Source organism: Pollachius pollachius, assembly GCF_949987615.1.
Source record: "Pollachius pollachius genome assembly, chromosome: 17".
Taxonomy (NCBI): domain Eukaryota; kingdom Metazoa; phylum Chordata; class Actinopteri; order Gadiformes; family Gadidae; genus Pollachius; species Pollachius pollachius.
This window is the reverse complement of record NC_136950.1, coordinates 16,859,034-16,874,031: the sequence shown is the minus strand read 5'-3', so window position 1 is coordinate 16,874,031 and position 14,998 is coordinate 16,859,034. Positions and strand designations below refer to the sequence as shown.

At 41.2% G+C, this 14,998-nt stretch overlaps 2 protein-coding genes across 6 annotated transcripts; both read right to left on the bottom strand.

The window, feature by feature from the left end:
• On the bottom strand, positions 1-5,980 carry LOC307088882 (myelin-associated glycoprotein-like). Its single transcript, XM_079754937.1, has 8 exons — positions 5,749-5,980; positions 5,452-5,521; positions 4,235-4,609; positions 2,972-3,295; positions 2,577-2,834; positions 2,377-2,449; positions 1,975-2,008; positions 1-917 (listed from the first exon to the last, which is right to left on the bottom strand). The coding sequence occupies exons 2-8, from the start codon at positions 5,516-5,518 to the stop codon at positions 720-722; spliced, it is 1,329 nt and encodes a 442-aa protein (XP_079611063.1). The 5' UTR covers positions 5,519-5,521; positions 5,749-5,980; the 3' UTR covers positions 1-719.
• A 2,489-nt stretch (positions 5,981-8,469) lies between these two features.
• Positions 8,470-14,998, bottom strand: LOC307089122 (myelin-associated glycoprotein-like). Of its 5 annotated transcripts, none has more exons than XM_079755239.1 (9): positions 14,965-14,998; positions 14,670-14,738; positions 14,026-14,391; positions 13,292-13,615; positions 12,901-13,158; positions 12,703-12,775; positions 12,581-12,614; positions 11,732-11,788; positions 8,470-9,617 (listed from the first exon to the last, which is right to left on the bottom strand). In XM_079755239.1, the coding sequence occupies exons 2-9, from the start codon at positions 14,734-14,736 to the stop codon at positions 9,420-9,422; spliced, it is 1,377 nt and encodes a 458-aa protein (XP_079611365.1). In that variant the 5' UTR covers positions 14,737-14,738; positions 14,965-14,998; the 3' UTR covers positions 8,470-9,419. The 5 variants fall into 5 exon arrangements, with proteins under 5 accessions (XP_079611365.1, XP_079611366.1, XP_079611367.1 ...); XM_079755240.1 differs by having other exon boundaries at positions 14,670-14,742; positions 14,965-14,992; XM_079755242.1 differs by lacking the exon at positions 8,470-9,617 and adding an exon at positions 10,929-11,592.

The window sequence follows — 14,998 nt, the reverse complement described above, 5'->3', positions numbered from 1 at the left end:
TGTGGACAATATCCAAATGAAAATTAAAACAATTTGCGTTTGCATTTTCAAACTATGGCACGCTTCAAAGTAGACAATATTAAAATGCAAATGAGTGGGTGGGACAAAGTCCACCCATTGGGTTACTGGCTGAACTTTAAAATCAGTGTCACCCTTCACATCACATCCTCGTCCGCTGTGGACATACCTGCTCTCCAATGGGTGAAGTTACTCCCGCCCACTTATTTACATTTGAATATTGTCCACTTTAAAGTGGACAATATTCAAATTTTAATACAAATACATTTTTATTTGCTTTTCATTATTGTCGACTTTATAGAGGGGGCATTTTTGGAAAAGGGTTGGATAAAATGATTTCATTTAAATTGTATTTATGACTCATTTACATACTATGCCAGCTTCATACAATGCATTGCATATGTATTCCTGTCGCAGCATTTTATCTTGAGCTGTCCCTTAAAATTTAACGAAATGCAGTGTTTCTTTGCAGCATTTTATAAAAGCGGTCATTCCTAACATTTTACTTGCTGTTGATTTCCTAAACATCAAATAGCCCTGCAGGGAGTCGTTCAAACTTTTGTTTTGGTTTAATGGTGCCTTAGAGACAAAAAAGCATAAGGGGTGCCGTGTTTTAGAAACGTTTTGCAGAAAGCCATAGATGCTTAAGCAGGATATGTTTACACTGACATGAGTGGATACTAAAGAGATCCCAGTCCAAACTATTCAGCTCCTCTCCAGTTCAGCCCTGATCTGTTTGTTCTTAGTTGAGCAGTGATCTCAGCGTACTCTGAGGTCTGCTCCTCCCCCTGGGGGAACACCAGGCCTGGGTTCTGCACAGCACCTCGCTTGGCAAAGTCGATCTCTCCGTAGTGGATCTCCTCTTCCACCTGCTTGTCTGACGCCTCGAATATTGGATTCTGTGGAACAGCATTGATACATGAATACATGACCTGAAAGAAGAGTAAACGAGTGGTTCCCATAGAATAATGGCAAACCTACTATGATAACATTTGAACAATATGTGTTTATTGAGGTAGCTGAGTACATTATGCTTATTTTGGGAGAGCTAAGATAATGTTTAATTATTGGAAGGCTAAGTATGATGGCTAAGTATAGCATAGTCATCAGTCCCTTAGTTGGCTCTGTGAGTGTGTGTTGTGATTGACCGCTTGTGTATGAGATGAGATATTCTAAAGAGCAGAAACACTGCTTGGCTGAATGTGTCAATATCCCAGGGCCCAATTGAGCCCAAACGATCGTTTCAACTCCTCCTCACGTACCAGCTACTTTCACGTGTTTAGCGCTGCAGTCCAATTCATCTGAATGAGGAACAAATGTATTTTACATACCAGGAGAGCCGGCTTTATTCTAATCCCCTTATGTTCAGTCATCCTGGTCCAAACGATTAAGATTTAATAGTGTACGTTGCATAATCATGTTCCTAGGCCCCCATGAATCTTGTTTTTTTTTTATTAAAAAATAGCTTTACACGGAGGAGTGCCCACACACTGCAGCGGATATTACAAATGTTGAATTGGGAAAAAACTAACGGCTTGGAAGGCTTGATGGAAGAGCAACTATCAGTCTTCTGCTTACATTTATAATCAAAATGACTTGCTTTAAGTACCGTTTATTTGCATTTGTTCTTTGCTTGATTATTCCCTTGTAGACAATTGTATGTGTTAATTCAATCAGAATATTTGCTAAATTGTAGCAAAAATATAGAATTTTAGTCAGGCATGCAAGAAGTACTATTATTTAGTTTTTTGCAAGCACATTTGAGAATGCTTAAAATAAGACGATGTACAGAAATTACTGCATCCTACAAAAACGTTAATGACATCACATCGTCCACATTGAAGTTGTTTTCTTCAATCAGTTCAGTATACTTGGTAACTTTGCCTTCATAGGGTAAACTATTACACGTTCAAGTGCAGGATGCTAGTACGCTGTCCACCACTGTGTGAGTCCTACCTGTTGCTGGGTTGAAGGGTTCTTCAATAACCACCTAAAAACACGAGGTGGGATCACGGGTTAGAACGGAGACGGACCCAGCACAAATACTGGAAAGGTTCATCTTGACTCATCATTGTTCAAACTAAATGATTAATTTATTTATGCATATATGTATAAATATATAACAGAACCATCAACAATATTAATAAACACCCTTATTTTAAGATTCTCAAGTTGATTCTTACTTCATCGTGGATTATCCCTAACGTATAGACATTTAGATCCTTATCTATATCTATAATTCTATGCAGATATTGATCTAGATCTCTACAGATATTGATTTATACATATCCAAATGTATATCTACAGCTATATATCTATAGCTATAGATATAGATTTGTGTTAGTGTGTTTTACTTACAAGACAGAGATGACCAGACCAATAAAGAAGACGGTACCAAAGGATCCACCAATTATCAGAGGGACATTCGAATCTGCAGGACATAAAACATTGTAGATCACTGGGGCATTGTCATATCCATTTAGAGATTTTAGGGATATAATTGGGATACTTGTTAGAGTAAAGTATTTTATAGGGTCTATGGGTAGAAGTTGATTTACCGAAGGTTAGCGTAATCTCTTTTGATGTTTGGTTTCCCAAGGGATTCGTGGCCACGCAGTAGTAGATTTCTCTGTAGCTGGACACATTGAAGCTGTACAAAGATCCATCAGACACGTTCAGGGGTCCCTCCGCACTGCTCCTGAACCAGGTGAACCGGAGGACGGGGGGGTTGGCTCTGCTGGTGCACGTCAGGTTGACCACACTGCCCAGCGACACCGTGGGGGGGCTGATGGAGGCCTGGGTATCCTTCGGGGAATCTACAGGAACACAAGATGAGTCTTCAATTTCAAGCTATGGTCCCGCTGTTGACGGATTTGAATGCAGCATGTAAACTCTTTCTTTGCGCTTCTCTGCCGTCCCGGCTCACTGATTGGACCGTCTGCTGGTCACTCACAGGAAACGTTGAGCGTCACGACGCTCTCTGCTGTTCTGATGCTGGGCCTGCCTGCTGGGTCCTTCACGGGATACGCCGCCAGACAGGTGAGGCGGACTCCGTCATGTCGGTCCGACAGATTGATATCCAGCCGCCGTGTCCTGACGTTAGGCTCTTGGTCTCCGTGCGGTTCCGGCCGGCCCTCAGGGCCTCCTGACAGGATCCAGCTCAGGTGAGGCGGCTCGGTGGGACAGGGTGCGATGGCCCTGCAGGTGAACGTTACCCTGCTCCTCTCCGTTAGTGGTCCCTCCTGGAGGGTCTGTATGGAGGGTGCTGGGGCTGAATCTACATGGTTGTTTTCAATAAACATTTGTATTAGGCTGAAATGTAGCTTTAATATCCACATGAATGAATTCAGCATGTTCAGTGTTGACCAGTATATTCCATAGGGGAGAATAATCATGGGGAGGGAAGTGTGCTACAACCCATAGTCCATAATAAGTATTATTACAATATGACACTGGCATAAAACATTGTTAAAACATTCTATAAAGGGAAACTACAATTACATGGTATCAATACTTAAATTCTAGACAAGGAGAACAAGTATGTCTACCTATTCAGGTAGTAGCCAAAAATTAAGAATGATCATAATAACAGGGTTCCTACGCAGTATGGAAAACTGGAATTTAATTTGCGTCATTTCCAGGTCTGGATAAGTATGGATATGAGAAAAGAGTATTGACAAGTGTTTGTGTTTCCAGACTCTTATCTCACTTTCTAAAATAAAATATATTAATATATACAAATCAAAACAAGCTGACTACCGCAACATAGCCTACCTGTGATGATATGAAACTAATCAAGCTGTCTTGAGAACGGTGTTTGGTTACCATGGTTAACTTTCGCCGCACGACTGTGCGACTTGATGAAGGATACCAAGTGGGGAAATAAAGCTCGATGCAAACTATGCTTGAAATCGTTTGACATCTCCAACATGGGGGAGGTGGCAAATTTAAGCCATATGCAGGGGCAAAAGCGCTGTAGTCTCTCAACGTTTTTTTCCCATTTATTTACATAAAAGCATCTTATAATTGTTATTCAGGTGTTTAATAGTGACTGAAAATTCTCAGAGAAGTCTGGAAATTTGAGTCTGGAAAAGTATGGAATTTTGAAATGGAAAATGTGCAGGAACCCTGTTATAATATTAAAATAGGAATACAAACAATTATAATAATGACAGTAATCAAAAAATAGACCCCCAAACCAAAAGGGTTCTCCTACCGTTAACTGTGATTGTAAGAGGATTGCAGATGTCAGTTGCCCTGTAACTTCTTTCCACTCTGAAGTAATACACGCCAGCATAACTTGAGTTCATGTTTGTAAAAACGGTTGTGCAGTTGTATTCACTCATATTCCCAATGATACTAATTGGATTTGTATTATTGGTTTTGCTGCCGTTGAAAACCACACTTTCTGGATGAGGCCCAAAATAGTGAGTCGATTTTAGCCATAAACCAATAAGGGGTTTGTTTTTATCCAGTAGATTTGATGGTACTGAATCAAATGAACATGGAATTTGCAAACAAGTGTCACTCAGTGCCTCCATCTTGTTTGGCATAGATGCATTAAGGGCTGCAGGACAGTCTCCCTCACCACCTGCAACACAAGCATTTTTTACCCAAATTGGCCAATGACATGCATCCTTCCTGTCACCACCACATCCTCCTCCAACAGCCTGGCCACATCTCTACTAGACCGGCATCACATTCTGAGCATGGATACCGGCTTCATTTCAGAGATTGATTACATGCAGATTAGCATTTAGTCCATTAGGTGTAAAACAATTGACTCATTCTGGGTCCATTGAAGGGGTTGTTCGGAGTTTTGGACATCAGACCTCATTTCCAAGTGAGCCAGTGTCGCATTGCATTTAGTTTATACTTCCCTGTAGTTGGAAGCAGTATACGGCAGCGACGGACTGATATTACAAAGGCACCTACTATTAGGTGTCCCTGACTGGAGTGTGCTTCTCTGTTAACGTTCTGCTCTAGTGAATTGGTTGCTACACCGGAGCAAAGTAAAATTCCGCCACTGCTGAGAAAGTAGTCCCTCAAAATGTTATTCGATAATTGCGATGAAAGAATAGTTTTATTTCTAACAGTATTCTATCAACACAGACATTAACATCGACAGTCTGGCGTTATAATTGATTTGCCTCGGGTGTACTGTGGAGTGGGTAAAACTGTTTTTATTGGCAGGCTAGCAGGAACCGTCGACCTGCGCTAACCTAGCACCAGCGATCTCTACAACTAGAAGGACTGAATGAAACCTGTTGAAAACAGTCTCCAATGAAAGATAACACACTGGCTCACTTGGAAATGAGGTCCAATGTCCAAAATTCCGAACAACCCCTGACGGGTCTGTTGGCGAGCCAACACCTAAACATATTCAGTGCTTGGAACTAAATATTCACAATATAACAAATGAACACCACTGACCTGCAACAAAGATGACATTCAGTAGCATTTCAAACTGTATCATCGTGATGCATCTTGTGAACCTCATCTCCTGCATCATGATTTCAAAGAAGGAGTGAAGGTATACTCGTTTTAGTTTTTGATGTGGCCTGGGTAAAGGTACCTATTGTACATCTTCATTGTTACAAATACAACAAATAAGGAATATGGAAAAACAGTAGGCTACATGGAAAAACAGAAGTTACAAGAAAATGCATTAATCAGTTTATTCTAGGCCTGTAAAAAATTACATATATACATCCTGTTTTAATTCCTTACCGTGAGCAGTAGGTGCTTTTTCACAGCCAACAGGCAGGGTTTGTTCTAAAAGAAGAACAGTGTTGCACTAATGCGGTGTTAGAGATAGGTAAACTTAAATACCAAAGTTAGGATACTTCCCCCTTTAGCGATTGTCCCTATGTGACCACTCTGTTTATGATCCATGCACGGCTAATCGACCTGGATGTCAGCTATTAGTAATTGTCTTAGATATTCTCCTTGAGTGAGGAGACTAAACTGCACTAACTAAAGAGTAACTGGGATCCGACCTAATACTCCCTGTCACTTGAACATAAAATATCAAGAAATCATGGCTTGTTGAAAGCAGGAAATTATATTTATAGCATTGTGTTACTTCCTCCTCTCAACCACATATTAAGCAATTGTTTGGTTGCCGTCCTGTGAATGCAAAGAGAAGAAGTTGGAAAAAGCTTTCACCAAAAAATGAGTACAGCATTTTAAAATCAGTATAGAAAGCCTACTCATTCAAATAAATAAATTGATCGTAAATTATTCTTAAGTCTTACTGAAATGCGACAAACAAAACCAGAACCATTGTTTTTTAATTCTACAAGTTAGTCCAATTCTTCTGTGAAGCTTTTTCAAGCTCTACTGCTGGTTGGCTGTAGGAAGTCCTCCTGGTGTAGCGAGTCTTAATGTAGTGAGTCCTGCTGTAGAGTCCTGCTGTAGTGAGTCCTGCTGTAGTGAGTCCTGCAATTGTGGGTCCTGGTGTAGAGACTCCGGTTGCTGGTTGACTGTAATGACTCCTGTTGTTGTGAGTCCTAATCAGTGTTGCAACAGTTACCTTGGAAAAGTAATCTGATTACTGATTACTCCTTAAAATAGCAACTTAGTTGCTTTACTTTAACTTATGATTTTGAAAGTAACTAAGTTAGATTACAAGTTACTTTATTAGTTACATTTAGCTGCGACAACACCCCCTGCCGCCTCAAAATAAGAAATTACAACCGGTTTTGGCAATACTAACTTTTTGCCTGCCGGGGGCCATCAGTACCTCTTGTATACAGGGCCCAGAATTTGGTGCTTTGGCCCTGGGTGCACACTCTGACACACGACTTTCAACCACTTCCGCTAACTTTTAATGTGTGGACAAAATATCACGCGCTGTACGGGGCGATCACTGGACGCGTCTCCGTGTGCGTGACGTAAACGACGTAAACAGCGCGTTCTAGCGCTCGAGCTGCTCGGACCTCCCCGTGGGTTTAGTTCTCTGGCAATAACGTAGAGGCTCACACACACGCACACACACGCAGCACCGCGCGACTAATTCCGCCACTAATAACAACTGGTGGCGCGGACTCTGGAGAGTCAAGGTCGACTATCGCCTCTGATAGATTGAAGTCTTTAGAGACTTACGTTTCACACGTACTCTTACACAAACAGACAGGCAGACAGACAGACAGACAGAGGGCCCTATCTTGCATCCGGCGCAATTGACTTGCTCACTGGCGCATGTGTCGTTGCTAGTTTGCAACTGGCGCAGAGCGTTCTTTTCCCTCCTGCGCCCCGCGTCGGTAAATTAGGGAAAGATCTTGCGCCCCAAGGGGCGGTTCGGCGAAAGGAGGAGGCGTGTTCTGGCGCAAACGTTCCCTGGTGCTATTTTGCAGTTTCAGAAATCACTTGCGCCACAAACCAGGACATACCTGGTTTAAAGTCACTGGCGCGTTTTTCAGATGCTATTTTAAGGGCGCATGCATAGTGTTGCTTGTGCACCTCGCGCATACACTTTGCGTCTCTCATCTAACTTAATCTATCTTGGTAAATTAAGTTGTACTTTTAAATCAATGCATTTGCAAACACCGTACAGCAAACACATATTTTCTTGACACAGACATCGTGTTCATGCCCATAACTTTTAGGATTGATGAGTATTTGATCGTGAGAAAACATTGTTTTACCGCGAGTGAGTGTTAAAAATGAATGAATGCGGGCGCACGTGTGTGTATCTGTAAAAGAATTAATGAATGCGGGTGCGCGTGTGCGTCCATCTGTTTAAACACAATACATAATACAGTCCATGGCAATGTATATTAACAGGGGGACACATGCATATTAGGAACACAAGTCAATAACGATAATGCATTCAATACTGATAAGAAAAAATGTTCATAATGTATTTCGTATATCATTAAATAGAACCACATTTACTGCATATCATAAATGTGTTAAGTTTTCTTTGCAGAAATTTATTTGAGGACTCAAAATAGAAAACTTTATTCCATGTGTGAATTAGGCCATATTATTTGGCCGTAAACTGAGCCATTTGAAGTTTGAAATGCATGTGCATCTGTCTCATCGGAGCCTGCAGACGCGCTGTCAAAATATCAACTCGTCAGATTCAAATGCGCTCATGGCTCTTAAAGGGGATGGGAGCTGGCACTCTCATTGGTTTATTGCACGTTACGCCCAAACCACACCTACGGGTAATTAGGCTACTTTAGACCAACCCTTTTTAGATTTGCGCCGGGCGCAAGAGTCATTTTTGCACCGGTAAAATAGCGACATCGCCATTGAACCGCCCACAAAGCTACTTGCGCTTGGCGCTTCTCACTTGCGTTTCAGACCCTTAAAATAGGGCCCAGAAATACACACACACACCACTCCATCGCTCTCAACGCCAATCGTTGATCCGGTAAAAAAAAAAAAAAAAATAGCAACGCACAGTGACTTTGATGAGTAACTTTAATCTGATTACTGGTTTGGAAATAGTAACGCGTTAGATTACTCGTTACTGAAAAAAATAAGTTACTCGTTACTTAGTAACGCGTTACTGGCCTCAATAATGTACTGAACTATGGAGGCATTTTAAATGACCGTCATCACATGAAAACACAATCTTGAAGATGAAAATGCAATAGCACTTATTCTTTCTATTTTTCATAATATACACACATTATTTGAGTCAGATATACAATAAAATGCTATCTCTTTGCATTTAAAATATTTATTAATTTAAATATGTCTGCTTAAATGTGGATAATATACAAATAAAATTTGCGTTTGCATTTTCAAACTATGGCACGCTTCAATGTAGACAATATTAAAATGCAAATGAGTGGGTGGGACAAACTCCACCCATTGGGTTACTGGCTGAACTTTAAAATCGGTGTCACCCTTCACATCACATGTGGACATACCTGCTCTCCAATGGGTGGAGTTGTTCCCTCCCACTTATTCACATTTGAATATTGTCCACTTTGAAGAGGGGGCATTTTGGGAAAATTTTAATCCAAATAGATTTGCATTTGCTTTTCATTGTTGTCCACTTTATAGAGGGGGCATTTTTGGAAAAGGGTTAGATTGGATGATTTCATTTAAATTGTATTTATGACTAATTTACATAATATACCAGTTTTATACAAAGCATTGCATAGGTATTCCTGTTGCAGTGTTTTATCTTGAGGTGTCCTTAAAAATGTAATGAAATGCAGCCTGCTGTTTCTTTGCAGCATTTTATAAAAGTGGCCTTTCCTAACATTTGTTGTGCTGTTGATTTCATAAACAGCACCAAGCAGGGAGTTGTACAAACTTTTGTTTTGGTTTATTGGGTGCCTTGGAGACCAAAAAGCATAAGGGGTGCCATGGATGCTGAAGCAGGATATGTTTACACTGACATGAGTGGATACTAAAGAGATCCCAGTCCAAACTATTCAGCTCCTCTCCAGTTCAGCCCTGATCTGTGTGTTCTTAGCCTGTTGAGCAGTGATCTCAACGTACTCTGAGGTCTGCTCCTCCCCCTGGGGGAACACCAGGCCTGGGTTCTGCACAGCACCTCGCTTGGCAAAGTCGATCTCTCCGTAGTGGATCTCCTCTTCCACCTGCTTGTCTGACGCCTCGAGTATTGGATTCTGTGGAAGAGCATTGATACATGAATACATGACCTGAAAGAGGAGTGAACAAGTGGTTCCCATAGAACAGGGTTAGGGATGTTCAAGGTTTTTTAACTGAAGCCCACAAAAAGAAAAATATAAGAAGGGCTGGGCCACGCACCAGAGCTGAGGTATATCGCCTCACTCAAGTGTATCAAAGTTATCAAAATCAATCAAATGAGGTCAGTAATGCTTGATAATTGAATATGCTTAGGAAAAACTCCTATATAAAAGCCTATATAACCAGTCCCTCCAGAAAAAATTGGTGTTTTTTGTGATTGTTGCGGCCAAAAATCCTTGATTATGCGGCACGTTTTCTAAAGAAGTGTGATGAAATATGCGGCATATTTATGTAATTTTATGTGATGAAATTGCAAAAATTGCGGGAACTTGCAAAAAATGCAGCTTTTCAATGTCGTTCACGTCGCGTAATTACGTCACTTCATAAAGTTCCCATGGCAACAGGGGGAAATGGCTGCTCTTTTGTGAAGTAAACGCAACATCTTTCAACTTTCTGCTAAGATATATGTGACTTTTTTCAACGAAAATGCGAAGGAATATTTTGCATGGAAATCTGCAATTTATGCGGTGAAAGTGCGGCATATTTGAAAAAATGCGGCCCCCACATGAATATGCAGGCTTTGGCTGATTATGCGTTGAATTATGCGATCGCATAATCGTGTTTTTCTGGAGGGACTGTATAAGAGTCATCATGGGTTCATTTTTTTTTTTATTAATGTTGTTACAAAAAGCTGTGGCAGCTCAGGCTTCTTAGTCAGGAATGAGACCCCCTTCACAGCCCTGTATAAAGGGAAAAAAGGTATTGGTATATTTCAAGCTTGTTATGCGAATAAGTTACTGAACAGTAACTTATTGAAAAGGCGCTTTTCAGACTCCACACTCTTTTTGTGTGGATTCTCATCAGAGGAAACTTGGCCTTTTCCAAGCCCCGGTAGAAGTCGGTTGTGGAGAGAAGCTGATGTTGATTCCTCAGATAATCACACTGCATTTGGATAAATTCTAATTGCAGACTCTCTTCCACTTCTTCTGCATCCATCGAACAATCTTGGAAGCGCTGAGTTAGCACAGAAAGCTTGGCCTTCGGAAAAGCACATCTGATTTCGGACATCTTGGGGAAGTGCGCAACATTGAAGTTGCAGCTCATGAAGAGGTCGGTCCTTCTCTTTTAAAGAGAGAAATAGAAAAAAGTTGATTTCAGATCTCAGGGGATAAAACCGCAGCAACACGGAGCAGCCAGTTGACTGCGCACATCAGAATGGCAGAGTACGTCCCCGTATTCAGCACCTACAACAGATAGAAAAGCTTTGGTAGAGCCCTCAGGCTCGAATTATGTTGACAGTGTTCATCACATTGCCAAGCTGGACGGCTTTGCCACAAAGGGCTTCATGGTGGATGATGCAGTGCATTGGAACAGCCTCACCTCCACTCCCTTGCACCTTGGAGCACACCCTAGAGGCCATTCCTTTGTGCTCGCTAAGTTGTGTCCCATCTTCTCAATTGCATATGACACAGCTTCAAAGATGTCCTTAACATTGTTGTGCCCTTTAGACTCCTAAGATCAAGCAGATCCTCTGTAATGCAAAAATCTGAAGCGTAAGCTTTTTCCCACAAGTCTTCGATTCACCACACAACTGTGTTTCTGGACATGGTCACAGTTCTGAATTCCTGCATTTTCTATGAACACATTAATCCTGCAACTTTAGCGAGACAATGTTTAATGAAGGCACCATTCCATGTTGGCCAATGAGTTGAGCTACCTGCTATTATGGCCTTTTCTTGTTGTTGAGCTAGAGGGTTGCAATTTGCTGAAATTTCTTTTCTTGCTTGGCACCAGTGTAGGTCTGATGGTTTCATTGTGTTGTTTCATAGTGTTGTCATATATTATAGTCTTTCATCACTGCAACAGTTTCATTGCACATTTCCCCCTTGACTCCTGTGAAGAAATATTCATTTTCCAACCGTGTCTGAAATTTCCTGCACTCACTTGCTATCCTGTGTTTCTTTGGTTCTGCCATTTTTTGGGCACCATGTCAAAACATTTATTTGATTGCTCTTGTTGTGTGGGGAGCTACCTTGTTTAAGACGGCTCCTCCTTGTATGTAAACTGAGGCCCTGTTTACACGATGACACTTGGGGGTGAAAAAGACAAAATATTTGATCAGATGTGCCTTTCGTTTATACGCCGACAGCGTTTTCGGGGCTTAAAAACGCAAAAAAAAGAAACCACCCGCCAGAGTGGAACTCTTAAAAACGCTCCAACGTTGCGTTTCCGTCTAAAAGGTTTACAACGCAAACGTGTGATCTGATCTACACACAGTGGTTCTCGTACGTGTATACGTCACATCCATGTGCAGTGCAGGCAAACAACAACAATTTCACACACTTTTGCGTCACCGTATGCACGCAGATTTCCCCCAAAGACGCTTGTCTAAACGCGGAATAAAAAGTGAGAACGAACGCCACTTTTGTGTTTTCTGTCCAGATCGTCTCCTTCTAAATTGAGCCTAAGAAGTACAATACATAGTACTACTATATTAACTATGTATTTATTGCGGTAACAGAGTACAATATGTATTTCTTTAGGTATGTTTATTTTGCGAGGGCTATGATTCGATTTTTGCTTGAGTCACTCCCTTGTAGACAAATGTATACGTTAAGTATATTCAAATATTTTCTTAATTGCAGCAAAAATATTTTTAATGTAATTAAGCCTATTTTTCTGTTTTTTGCAAATACTCATAACAATAGCTAAAATAAGACAATGTGCAGAAATAACTGCATCCTCCTAAACGGTTGATAAGTTTGTCGTCCACATTGAAGTCGTTATCATTAAACTTGTTTACTTTGCCTTCTTAGGGTAAACCATTTCTACGTTCAAGTGCAGGATGCGAGTACGCTGTCCACCACTGTGTGGTTCCTACCTGTTCCTGAGTTGAACGTTTCTTCAGTAACCACCTAAAAACACGAGGTAGGATCACAGGTTAGAACGGATATAGATCTATATCTAAAGATATAGATGTGGGTTACTGTGTGTTTTGCTTACAGGACACAGATGATTAGACCAATAAAGAAGACGGTGCCAAAGAATCCACCAATTATCAGAGGGACAATCAAATCTGTAGGACATAAAACATTGTAGATCACTGGGGCATTGTCATCCATTTAGAGATTGTAGGGATATAATAGGGATATTTGTTATAGTAAAGTATTTTATATGGTCTATGGGTAGAAGTTGATTTACCGAAAGTTAGCGTAATCTCTTTTGATGCTTGGTTTCCCAAGGGATTCGTGGCCACGCAGTAGTAGATTTCTCTGTAGCTGGACACATTGAAGCTGTACAAAGATCCATCTGAAACAGTCAGGGGTCCCTCCGCACTGCTCCTGAACCAGGTGAACCGGAGAACGGGGGGGTTGGCTCTGCTGGTGCACGTCAGGTTGACCACACTGCCCAGCGACACCGTGGGGGGGCTGACGGAGGCCTGGGTATCCTTCGGGGAATCTACAGGAACACAAGATAAGTCTTTAATTTCAAGCTATGGTTCTGCTGTTGACGGATTTGAATGCAGTATGTAAAGTATTTGCGCTTCTCTGCCGTCCTGGCTCACTGATTGGACCGTCTGCTGGTCACTCACAGGAAACGTTGAGCGTCACGACGCTCTCTGCTGTTCTGATGCTGGGCCTGCCTGCTGGGTCCTTCACGGGATACTCCGTCAGACAGGTGAGGCGGACCCCGTCATGTCGGTCCGACAGAGTGATATTCAGCCGCCGGGTCCTGACGTTAGGCTCTTGGTCTCCGTGCGGTTCCGGCCGGCCCTCAGGGCCTCCTGACAGGATCCAGCTCAGGTGAGGCGGCTCGGTGGGACAGGGTGCGATGGCCCTGCAGGTGAACGTTACCCTGCTCCTCTCCGTTAGTGGTCCCTCCTGGAGGGTCTGTATGGAGGGTGCTGGGGCTGAATCTACATGGTTGTTTTCAAGAAACATTTGCATTAGGCTGAAATGTAGCTTTAATATCCACATGAACGAATGAAGCATGTTCAGTGTTGACCAGTATATTCCAGAGGGAAAATAATCCTTATTAACACATTAAAGATTGTATGAGGGAAATGAAGTGCATCTAGCCCCATAGTCAATAACTCATGCACTACAGTATACAATATGACACTGGCATGAGACATTGTTCTTTAAAGTGAAAATACAATTCTGTGGTATCGCTATTTTAATTATAGACCAGGTGACCAAGTACATCTGACTAATCAGGAAGTAGCCGACAATCAATAACGATGTCAATAATATTGAAATAGGTTACAAATAATTATAATAATGACTAATAAAAAAATAGACCCCCAAACCAAATGGGGTCTCCTACCTTTAACTGTGATTGTAAGAGGATTGCACCTGTCAGTTGCATTGAACCTGGTGCTTTCCACTCTGAAGTAATATATGTCTGCATAACTTGAGTTCATGTTTGTAAAAACAGTTGTGCAGTTGTATTCACTCATATTCCCAATGATAATAATTGGATATATATTATCTTGTATGTTGCTTTGGAAAACCACATTTTTAACATTGGTGTTTGATTTTAACCATACACCCAAAATGGGTTTGTTTTTATCGAATTGATTTAATGGTACGGAATCAAATGAACATGGAATTTGCAAACAAGTGTCGCTCAATGCCTCCATCTTGTTTGGCATAGATGCATGAAGGGATGACTGACAGGATCCCACACCACCTGCAATGCAAGCATTTTTTACACCAAATGGCCAATGACATCCATCATTTCAAGTCACATCCTCCTCTACACCTCTATTAGACCGGCATCAAATTCTAAACATTGATACCGGCTTAATTTCAGAGATCGATTACATGCAGATTATTCGATAGTCCAATTAGGTGTAAAACTAATTATAGATTCTCTGTCTTGTAAAATGGGTCTGTTGGCGTGCCAATGCCTAAACATTCAGTGCTTGGAACTAAATATTCACAATAAAACAAATGAACACCACTCACCCGAAACAAAGATGACATTCAGTAGCATTTCCAACTGGATCATTGCGATGCATCTTGTGAACCTCATCTCTTGCTCCATGAATTCAAAGAAGGTTAGAGTTAATCCACATACGTTTTAGTTTTGAATGTGGCTTTGGTTAAGGTTCCTACATCTTCCTTACAAATACAGCAAATAACAATATTGAAATAAAGTAGGCTACATGGAACAACACGAGTAGCAAGATCATGCATTAAACAGTTTATTCAAGGCCTTTAAAAAAACAATATATATTTATATCATGTTTCATTTTCTTACCGAGAGCAGTCAGTGTTTTTTCACAGCCAACAGG